General features: G+C 54.3%; 2 protein-coding genes across 2 annotated transcripts; both read right to left on the bottom strand.

Annotated features, from left to right (window-relative positions):
* Positions 1-2,657: 2,657 nt before the first annotated feature.
* LOC119099396 (uncharacterized) lies at positions 2,658-3,476 on the bottom strand (the record flags this gene model as incomplete). Its single annotated transcript, XM_037222535.1, is given in 1 exon segment — positions 2,658-3,476. A coding segment is annotated over 1 exon segment (774 nt), but the record flags the coding sequence as incomplete, so codon positions are not given.
* A 2,506-nt stretch (positions 3,477-5,982) lies between these two features.
* Positions 5,983-11,230, bottom strand: LOC119099119 (Ornithine aminotransferase precursor; the record flags this gene model as incomplete). Its single annotated transcript, XM_037222201.1, is given in 6 exon segments — positions 5,983-7,448; positions 8,235-8,487; positions 8,965-9,216; positions 9,703-9,926; positions 10,442-10,666; positions 11,103-11,230. Coding segments are annotated over 5 exon segments (1,107 nt in total). The 5' UTR covers positions 10,659-10,666; positions 11,103-11,230.
* Positions 11,231-11,809: the final 579 nt, after the last annotated feature.

Genomic DNA, 11,809 nt, shown 5'->3' with positions numbered 1-11,809 from the left:
ACGCCACACTGCGAGGAGACACAGCACGCCTCCGTTACGCAGCTGCCACACGCCACACTGCGAGGAGACACAGCACGCCTCTGTTACGCAGCTGCCACACGCCACACTGCGAGGAGACACAGGAGTGGCCGTGTTTTAGCACTGCGCACCGCTCGGCGCCGGCGGCAGACGCGTACAGGGCTAGATGCGCCGTAGCCCTGCGGGATAACGGCCCGAACTGAAATGCATGTCCCCACCAACACCATGATACGACAGTTCCAGCTGTAATACACGTGCCCAGCAACACCGGCACAGGTCTGATGTGAGCAGCCTGCTGTTTTTTTATTACATATCTAGGGCTGTGAAACGGCCGTCCTTCTCAGAAATAATTGCTGGGCATCAAAAATCATCTTGGAGTTGTGGGCCTTAAAATTGCATTATCTCATTACCCACTGTTTACCTAACAAAGAGCGAAAGCGAACATATGCGGTAGTTTGCTCTCAGGGAACTCCGGTTAGCCTTCGGACGCCTTGTGAGCATGACAGACGCGCGTAGAGGACAGATAGTTTTGTGCCAACATGGTGATAAGCACTTATAAAAACACATCAATTAATTTTCAGGCAGTCACCGCAGGAGCTCACATCTCCACTTACATCCGAATTTAGGAATCAGTGGTATTTGCAGCGGGGAGACAATTAATGATTTCTCCTCCCTCTGAGGGTCAGCGGGATCTCAATCGGACAATTGTCGAGTCCTGTGTCAACGAAATTCTTGGGAATAATGAAACATGCATCGACAATATGCATACTTTTCATGTTTTTCCGTACCTAATGAGAGCGGTGAACCAGCGCTCCAGTCTGCACCAGAGACCCTAACCGGCAGTCTGCACCAGTGGTCCTAACCCTGGGCGGAGCATAACAGCCACACCTCCAGTCTGTACCAGAGATCCTAACCTGCAGTCTGTACCAGAGATCCTAGCCCTGGGCGGAATATGACAGCCACACTTCCAGTCTGTGCCAGAGATCCTAACCTGCAGTATGTGCCAGAGATCCTAGCCCTGGGCGGAGTATGACAGCCACACTTCCAGTCTGTACCAGAGATCCTAACCCGCAGTCTGTACCAGAGATCCTAACCTGCAGTCTGCACCAGTGATCCTAGCCCTGGGCGGAGTATGACAGCCACACCTCCAGTCTGCACCAGTGATTCTAGCCTCCAGTCTGTGCCAGAGGTTCTAACCTCCAGTCTGTACCAGAGATCCTAATCCTGGGTGGCGTATGACAGCCACACCCTCACCAAAAAACCGGACACGACTGGCATGTACAAGGACTCTGCCCACCCGGCGAGCGTATCACCGCGCGCGTCTCAGGACCGGCACGGGCGGGGTCGGCAACGGACCAGAACCGGGCCGCCAGGCCGGCCGGAGCCGACCGTGGGCGGCGGCGGGGGGGGGGGGGGGGGGGGGGGGCACCCGGCGCCGTCCACGGCCCGACAGGTGCGTCACGTCGACGGCTGGGGCGGCGCGGCCACCGCAGAACCGCCGAACGACCGCAGACTAGCCGGCCGAGGAGGGACGGGACTGGGGCGTCCGAGACGCACGCTGACTCACTGGCGCCTCCGCTGCAGGGGAATCCTCTGACGCCAGCTAGCGCCACAGCCACTAACTCGACCTCTGCACATGTCTGCCACCACCACAGCTTTTTGCAAGTTGTTGCCGTCTGGTTTCGTGTTATGAACAAAGGTTTACTTCATAGGAAGTATTAGTTGAGGTGTGCAATCGACGGCATCATTCAAAAGAAAACGAAATTAGCGACGTATCTTTCAACGGTTCCGCTCTCGTTCGTGTGTGATCTGAGCTTCACGACGCACTCCGCTGCTGAGGCTACATGGCGTTGCATGCCTGTACATGGCGCCTGCCGCCGTGGCAGGAAGAGAGGCACCACTGGGAATCCAACTCCATGCACCTAGCTCTCAAGACGCGTAGCTTAACCACTTCACTATCGGTATCCTTCTCGCATTTGCGCATGCTTTTGTTCTCCTGCTTGGTAATGCGCTCACTTACATGCCCAACGGAACAGAACGACGTTATGCGTTGATATTTCAGAAACACCTATCGCTAGCCACCTGTGACCGACAGTCAATAAAGTATTTGACATCAAATGGGAGCAAGGTAAGGCCGTGTGTGCTACGCGTATCATCCTGCGGCTCGAAAACTCCCGGGCAACAGGATAGCAGCTTCTGAGTCGAGAGACGCCCTCCAACAATGTCTTAGTGACGAAAGACGTGCCGGCTCGCTCTCGATAAGCTCCTGAATTTCTATTCCGCTGCCGGCTTCGTGCCAGGTCATTTTTGTTTTTACTGGTGCCTGCTATAAATCGCCATGCTGACAAATTCTGAAGGGCGGTCTCTACCACGCAGCCAACTCGTTATCAACGTGAGTCAGACGCGGGCAGTGGGAACCAAACTGACGGCGTTTTGACCGTGAAACCAAGGAAAGAGGACAACATACTTTTGTTCTGGCTTCCTTGCTTCTCTCTCCCAATCTGACTACTCCTAATTTATATTATTTCACACAGTGACGACTTGTTTATCCGCCACACGAATCCCTCGCCATCTCCCTCTCCACCCCTCACCTTCCCCGTCTCCCCTCCGTGCCAGTCATACAGGACCGCCATACTCACCACCTCGCGCCGGAGCAAGGCCATCTTGAGCTCCAGCGGGCTGGGCGAGCGGGCCGGCTTCATCAGGACGTCGCCCAGCTCGGCCGTCTGGCTGTCTGTGCCGCTCTCCCGCCCGCTGTCGACGCTCGTCGGTCGCTCCTCGCGCTCGTCGGCGTCGACGGTCGTGTCCGTGGCCTCCGGCGCCGGCCAGTGAGCCACCAGCCGCGACTCATAGAATTGGCGGCACTGCTTGACGATCGACTGACGCCCCCTCTCGTCGTCCTCGGAGTTATCCGCTTCCTCCTCGTCGTCGTCGGTGTCCTGGTCGTGGTGATCTTCCCTTCCGCTGTTCGCTTCGGTGTCCTCCTCCCGGCCGACTAGACGAGAGTGAATAAAGAAGCTGTCGCCATCGATCTCGACGATGCTGCTGAACTCTCCGACAGCGTCAGGCGACACAGGAGGCTCAGGTGGCGCATGCACCGGCGGCGAAGCGTCCTCCGCAAGCACCTCGTCCGCGATTTCACACGCCGTGTCGTACCGGCAGATTATTTGAATACCGTCGCCGCCGGCCGAGACGGCGCTGACTAGAGAACCCCCGTCCGGCTGCGCCGCGTCACTCGCCCATGGGTCCTTCGCGCCCTCCCCGGTGTTCGTCACCTCGCCGTCGTGGCGGCAGTGTCCCGTCTCGTCCCAGCACTGTAGGTCGGGGGTCGGCCCCACGGCGATCACCAGCGTCTCTTGCACGCGGAATATACCGCTGGAGCGGCGCTCGCCGCTCGCCCGGCGGTCCTGCATGGCCCCACCGCTCACGCCAGCCGAGGCCGCATGCTCCGCCCGCCGACGCCCAGGTCCGACTCGCTCGACGCTCGCGCCGCGACTGGTCGGACAGCCGGAGACGGCGACGCTGGTGCGGCGCTAGCACCGGAGACTGCGACGGCTAGCAGGGGGCAGCACCGCGGAGTGCGGCGTGCGCTGCCGAGGACGCCCCCGGGACCGGTTCGTCCGTCAGCGAATGCTGACGTGCGAGGTGCGCACGCGACGGGAGTGAGTCATCCCAGAAGTATTCTGCCAGGGAAATGTTGCAACCCGTCCCGCAAGTGATTTAAATGAGGGAAGAATCGATGCTTCAGATGTGTTGTATCTGGGTCTGACGGGGTTTTTGAAAATGCATTATGTCGGCCAAGGCTACCAACAGTGGAGAGGAGAAACTTGTATTTTGAATTGAGCGAAAATGAGAAATTTCAGCGGGCCCCGGTCGAACGTAGCACAACAGCGCTCGAGCGACGGGTGTTGTCACGGAGACATGCTCACTACTACCAACATGTTGTCTCCGGCCATTTCCCATTTAAAGCCCAACCAATTTGGTGTGAGTAGATGACATCAAAAATTGCATTCAAATTTTCATGTCTCAGGCGAGGAAAGAGTCTGACAATAGTTTTATGAATAATGCATTACTACTTCCATTGGCCCAGCTCCAATAGCCAGCTGCCAAATAGCCAACATAAGCCAGCTAAAATCAATTACACAGATAAATTAGCTAGAGGTAAAAAAGCTGTGACATATTGATATTTCGGCTACAAACCATTGCTGAAACAGCCCAATAGCTGGGTGAGCAGTAAATTACAAGCTAACTGCGGTTTCTACTGGACTTTAACTCTGTTGGACACAGCGAAACACAATTTCAGCAGGCCTCTAGCGCTACGAAAATTGTACCGGCAGTAATTGCCAGTCATCATGACACATGATGGCTCCACAATTCAGTGCATCTGGCTAATAAGAAAATACGAAAAATACACGTGCATGCAAACACAAGTTCAAGTTAACATATTTTCATGCGCCAAGGCACTAATAATTACGCTCGCATAACCGCTCATGATTAGCCATGTGCGTTTATGTCTGGCTCTCACAAGAAGTCGGCGAACAGGGTAGTTCTGGCCATGTGTCATGCGTTAGGGAAGTTATAGGGTACTCTACTCCAGTAGTGTAAGGATGTTTTGGTCATGGCTTTGCTGAACTTAGGCGCCATTTATGGCGCTTGCACAAGGCTGCATAAGATGCATTGAAAAATACGTGCGATTTACATTTAATTAGTTATTTTCTCAACTTAAAACCCTTATCTCAGCGTTTCTATGTAGACTGTGTTTTGTGCATCATTATTTGAGCCCTTGCTTTGCACGTCTTCCCACTTGAAATAGGGTCATGATGTAACCTAGTGAGGTGCCCGCGTTTGATGTCGTAGCGTGGCGTAGCATGTGGCGTTCAAGACAGCCCGCCGGCCCGTAACGCGAAGCATGCCACGTGCTTCAATTATTTGATATGACGATAGCATGCTTTTCCAACGTTTCCAAAACCAGATGAAAACGTCTCGAAACCGGTCTAAGGAACCAAGGCCTAAGAAACTCTGGGTGACAACTGCACCAAAACAACAGTTTTATTGAAGACAGACCGCCAAGCTGGTGAATGACCGACCGTACGTGACCGACCGCTAGGCTGACCACATGTGAATGCGTGTAGGTGTCCCTGTTTGTGCGTAGTGCGCTAGAGCACAGTTGCGGAGCCATCGATTTTCTACCTTTGTGCCGCGCGAGTGATTCGTGTCGAATCTCGGTACACATCAGATCGCTACTGAAATCAACTGTCTGCGAAAGGAGCCTGAATTGGCTATCGATCATCTGACACGTTTGCTGCTGCCCCCTCCATCAGAACACCGGTCATAGACCGTGAAGATATTCCAAGAACTTTTCATCTCGAATGCACGCCTCTGAGCATGGCGGCGACGTTGACAGAGGGGCCATCTATGATTGTGCAGTCACACCATCGCACACCTGTGCCCCGTAAGTGTCCGTGCTAACATGGCTCGCTCCCAACAATCAAATATACTGAACAGATATGCAACCAGCTACGATGCATGTTCAGCATTCCACTGGTGGTCTGCAAACGGGCAGTATACTGTATTTCGCTGCTAACAATATGTCAAACATTTTGCATTTCAACTAGACACAAAACAGCACGCAGTTGGTACAAACCCTGCACTCGTTTTAAGGTACGGATGAAAAAAACGTCCCCGGAAGATCAGACAGTAGAAAAGTTAAAAGCTGACAGTGTTCCCGGCTTGATGATCCAAATACTCCAAAGTTATGACAACACTGAATGTGTAACCAGACATCGTGAAAATAGTCGCTCAGTTCACACAAAAAAACACGGCACACACAGTGCAAAATCGCCACGGCATTTCGTGTTTTGATAATGTACAGTCATAGATGCATTACATACAAAAGTAAAAACATCCCATAAGCCCTCACGTCCTTCCATCAACATGTCAGTAGCAGACTGTTATACTCTGCACACCATCCCCCACCGGCAGTGATATTGAGCCTTACGAAGTCAAGGTGCTCAGCCGGATCACACCCTGACCTTACCAAGGTCATGGCGAGCGACTGTATCACACGATGACCTCCACAAGGTGATACCATTGGCCGGATCAAATCGCGCCCCTGTCGAGGTGATGCAGACCGGCCAGGTCGCATTGTGACCTTCATAAAAGGTCATGGTGGTCAGTTATATTGCACCATTACTTCATGAAGACCGTAAAAATCGCTGGAACCAACCAAGCCCGTGCGGGCACCAGCTCAGACGCACACTACGGCCATCATCCCAGCAAAATAATGTCCTGACTTAACAGCAAGTGTCATATCATGGCGCCCCGCCACACAAAGGGCCCGTCCAGGCGAGATATAATCTGGGATAACTATCCACCACGCTGAAATGCACCCATAATAGGTATTGCCCCAGAAACAAGTTGTCATGGACCACCCTGTATGATGAGCAAAAATCTTGAAATCCATTAAAATCGTAGACGTAGCGGATAATGTGCGAAGGCAGACAAATGCTTCAGTAGGGCAGTGGGTATCGGAACAACAGTGACGCCCGCCCCTCAAGGCGGAAGTCCTCACGAACTAGCACAACCAATGCGTTGTAGTGAGAATGTCAGCTGTTATTTCTCCTGCAATATGCCTGAGAGAAACGTGAAGCAAGGAGTCGGTTGCGGCAAACTGAGCGATGGTGGCTGACAATTTCCGAGCCTGCGCCTAGAACCATGAATAATTTTTGGATGGAGTGGAGGAGTCAGGAGCACAACTTCCCGAGACTATTCTCGTCTGGATGACGCTGAAGGCACCATTGGTGTAACGTTCCGTTAGATAGCGACGATTACATGTGTCTCAGGGGTGCGAAAAGGCAGTCTGCACAAAGTGACACTCCGCACCGTGCCAGCACACGCCCGAGGTGGTAGCCCGGCCGTACAAATGTTGTCACAACGGACGACAGCCTAAGCCTGACACCAGCCTGACATTCCAGCAGTCTGTATATGGACCATCGTTACACTGGTAACCCCATCCTCCAGACCAGCACTCAGATCAGTGCCGCCAAGCGCTGTCGGAGCAACAGGCCGCACCCGATGTTCCCATGGTGATGACTGAACTGTGCGTAATTATGTGACCGTACATGATCCCAAAAGAGACATCAGATGCCACCTGACCTCCACGTGCCAGTTTCAGCTTCGACGGCGTCACGGCGCCCGTGAGACCGGACGCTGCGGTGACGCCAGCATCTCTGCGTGCCTCCGCGCGTGCCTCGGGCGCCGCCGCGCCGCTCACATCGAGGTGATGGTCTTGCGGATGATGTCGGCGCACTCGAGGATCTGGTCGTCGGTGATGACGAGAGGAGGGGCGAAGCGCACGATGTCGCCGTGGGTGGGCTTGGCCAGCAGGCCGTTCTGGGCCAGCTGCACGCATACGTCCCAGGCGTCCAGCTCTGAAGCGAACATCGGTCAAGATCACCTGCCGCCGGCTCCACAGACCGACCAGTCAAGGTCACCTGCCGCCGGCTCCACAGACCGACCAGTCAAGGTTACCTGCCGCCGGCTCCACAGACTGACCAGTCAAGGTCACCTGCCGCCGGCTCCACAGACTGACCAGTCAAGGTCACCTGCCGCCGGCTCCACAGACCGACCAGTCAAGGTCACCTGCCGCCAGCTCCACAGACCGACCAGTCAAGGTCACCTGCCGCCGGCTCCACAGACCGACCAGTCAAGGTCACCTGCCGCCGGCTCCACAGACCGACCAGTCAAGGTCACCTGCCGCCGGCTCCACAGACCGACCAGTCAAGGTCACCTGCCGCCGGCTCCACAGACCGACGCCAACGCCACGCACACGCCGAAGCCACGTGGATGGTTACGCAGGGCGAGCAGGAGACAAACAGCGGCATGCCGGAGGACAGCAGGAATAGGTCGGTCTCATCCCGCAACACTAACAAACCAAATGAAACTGAAAACGTCTTTTTACCGGCAGACTCCCATACACATCCAAGTTGTTGTGCAGCGACGCACACTGTCCGTGTGAGCGATATGGCAACTTCTAGGGGCTTTGAAAATGACGGCGAAATCTTTCCTTCCCATTCTCTATGACGAAGCGTACTGTGCATACATGCGGCTCAACATTGAACGGAAGAAACACCCACCCACTAACGCATCACAAGCAGTGAGCGGATACCCTTCTTCCCAAGCTCCCAGCTGCGTGGCGCCCCGACCGCCACACTCACTGTCATTGATGACGATGGCGTTGAGAAGACCCTTGCCGCGCACCACGGGCACCAGGTGCTCGGGCAGCTGGCGCAGCTGCTCGCGCAGCAGCTGGCCGAGCCGCTCGGCCCGCTCGGCCAGCCGCTCCTCCTCCATGACCCGGAGCGCCGCCAGCGCCACCCGGCACGCCAGCGGGTTACCGCCAAACGTCGAGCCGTGCTCGCCCGGCTTCAGACACAGCATGACGTCATCGTCCGCCAGACAGGCCGACACCTGGCGGACACCGAAACATCACGCCATGGCCCGACAGACAGGCCGACACCGAGACATCACGCCATGGCCCGACAGACAGACACGTTCGACGACGTGTGACGCCGTGGTCCGCAAGGCAGGCGGACGGCGTGCTACGCCACAACCCGCCACACACACCAACATATAAGGAGCGGCGACACATGACGTCACCGTGTGCCAGTCGACAGACGGGTCCACCAAACGGGAATGTACCAGTCGCTGCCATCAAACACACCACCAACTGACATACAGGGCGATGTGGTGTCCGATGTAGCGATCTGATGTGGTACCAGGACGAGTTCTTCCGTACTATCCTCGAGTGCTCTTACCCCTGAGTCCTCCCGCATCCTCCCGCCCCGTAAGCCCCTCTCCCAAACATCGGGTCCTGCTGTCCCATTTTCGAGTCCACCCGCTCCTTGACACCCCTCCGGATGTCACCCTATCGCTCCTGGTCCGTACCGGGAGGACGCCGCCAGACAGCGCTTTGCCGAGGATCAGGATGTCGGGCCGCACGTCCTCGTGGTCACAGGCCAGCCGACGCCCGGTGCGCGCCAGGCCCGTCTGCACCTCGTCGGCTATGAAGAGCACGTTGTGGCGCGTGCAGATGTCCCGCACGCCGCGCAGGTAGCCCTCGTCCGGCACCATGACGCCCGCCTCTCCCTGGATCGGCTCCACCATGAAGGCGGCCACGTGCGGATCGCGACACAGCTCCTGCGGCGAGCCGATCAGGCCAGGTCGGGTCCGGTCAGAGCGAGGTCACACTCGGTTAGACGGGTCGGCTTGGGGTCAGTGCCCCTCGTGAACACCATCTGCAGGCTTGCCGAGGGAGCTGGTGGGTGCCTGTGGCAGGTCAGTGATGGTAACCCAGACAGACACTGGTCCAGGTACCATCACTTATCACATCATATCTGGTTACCATCACATCAGATCACAGGTTGCTCTGCAGTTTGCAACCCAGTGTTTGACACATCCAGACTGCTCCAAGAGTGCAGTGATGCAGCGAGGGCCGCTTGACCCTCTGACTACGAGAATGGGTGCTGGTCGGGTATCCATACAACGAGCCGGCCAAGCATCATGCCACTGCGAGAGGTAACGTCCGCGAACACCCAGCTACGAAATGGCCCCGCAAAGCCTTGATTCTAGAAACATGGTCACGTCGGTTACCCCGCTGTGCTTCCAAAATTAGTCAGTACGCACCTCCAAGGCCTCTAAGTCGTTATAGGGTATGATCTCGTAGCCCGGCATGAACGGACCGAAATGTTCGTAAGCGGACGGGTCCGTCGATGAGGACACGGCGCTCAGGGTCCGCCCCCAGAAATTGTTCTCGCAGAAGACAATTTTGGCCTTGTTTTTCGGAATCTTCTTCCGAAGGTAGCCCCACTTCCGCGCCAGCTTGTTGGCCGTTTCGCCGCCTTCGACGCCTGTATGGCGACAAGGCCGACGGCGTTCCATTAGGAAGACATGCCATCATATTCTTATTTCCGCTGGACGTACAGAGACGCGTGGATTGCTCACCACAAAGCAGCTCTGTGGTCAGCTGACTGTCGATGCAAGGCCATCTGATGAATCGGTGTGTTGTGGACTTGGTCATTTGCATCCAAATCACTAATTGGTGTTGCGTGCAAGCCGTAATTTCTATGACAAATTAAGCTGAGAGCTGTTTTGAGTCATTCAAACAGCACAATATCTAGCCAAGACGCCTGGCCTGGGAAAAGCAGACATCAGAGCAGCACAATACCTAGCCAAAAAGGCCCAGCCCGGACAAGTGGACATCAAGTTGCGAACAGCTCAACCCAGCTATAACTCCAATGACATGCAGCATTACCCAACACAGAACTGAACACATTCTTGACAGCTAGCAGGCACACAGACAGGGACATGGACAGTACAGCCCCTGCAGGCATCACAGGCCCCTGCTTGGCCGACCGCCACTCACCAGTGTTCATGGGCAGCAGCTTGTCGTAGCCAAAGAGTTCGGTGGCGTACTGCTCGTACTGGCCCAGTACGTTGTTATGGAAGGCGCGTGAGGTGAGGGTGAGCTGCGAGGCCTGCTCGCTCAGCGCCGCCACGATCCGTGGGTGACAGTGGCCCTGGTTCACCGCCGAGTACGCCGACAGGAAATCGTAGTAGCGACGGCCCTCGACGTCCCACATGAACACACCTGCCAACATTGAAGGCTGCTTCACACACTGCTGCCCCCTCCCCACAAAAAACAGGGTAGCACATGGTTGAACTGGACATGATGAACAGCAATGCCAGAAGATTTGGTGTCACATATACTGCAGCAGGTAATATGATTGTGAGCAGCATGTGTGCAGCTATGCAGAATAACACCAAACTCCAGGGAAGGCACAGATAAATGTTATGATGATTTTGGAAATCATACAGCTATTTTACAATACAGAACTTAAATTTCATGACATTTCTTCATGGAGCATTGACATGCTGTGTACCTCAACCAAATAAGAGCCTGAGCAATAGGTATCCTATACTCCACACTTCATATCATAGAATGCAAGTTAATTTGCCTTTTAAGTGCTTTTCAGTGACCAATTTACTTGCAGATCTCAAATACGATTAAAAGAGAGTTTACTAACCTTTAGCCTTTTCAATAGCCACAGGGAGTGGGTGGTAGTTATGTGCACCATACTTGAGCTCCTGCTCAATTATGTCTGCTGTGGTTGAATATGAGACAGCTGGCAGGGAGCTCAGACTCTTCACAGCTGATTGAACAAATGAGGAATATAGCGCAGATGCCACATGGCCTGCATATTGCTGAACCTGAAATAAAAACTGGTAAGCATATGCCTCAGATTGTGAACAGACATCAGCAATATACAAAATACCTTCCACCCTACCTGTTGGGATTCCTGGTTTCATATGGTTACCAAAAGCTGAATACTTACAGAATATGGAAGGAAGCCTATGCACCCAAGACACACTGGTCAAAGGATCCAAGACACACTGGTCAATGGACCCCACAATGGTATGATCTGTGTAACTGCAGATGTAAATCTGGATAATCTGTGGAGCAGGCAAACAATCAGTACCCAAAACATGCATTGAAAATTACCAGAAAATGACAGAGAACACTAAGTCAACACTCAAAGGTTATAAGCAAACAACAACTTCCTGCCTAATCCTCTCCAATCATCTTGAGGGAACTTGGGCAATTCCTGCTAGTCAGACAAATCCCCTGAAAATCATCAAAAGGTTGTTTGACACTATACATGCCTGATACATCTTGAGAGAATGGAAACAAGCAAATTATACTTTTCACATTAATGCCTAGACTACTATAGCT

This window comes from Pollicipes pollicipes, unplaced genomic scaffold, assembly GCF_011947565.3.
Source record: "Pollicipes pollicipes isolate AB1234 unplaced genomic scaffold, Ppol_2.1 Scaffold_4740;HRSCAF=5597_pilon_pilon_pilon, whole genome shotgun sequence".
NCBI classification, from domain to species: domain Eukaryota; kingdom Metazoa; phylum Arthropoda; class Thecostraca; order Pollicipedomorpha; family Pollicipedidae; genus Pollicipes; species Pollicipes pollicipes.
Note: the sequence above shows the minus strand (reverse complement) of the source record. Positions and strands in the feature narration are given on the sequence as shown.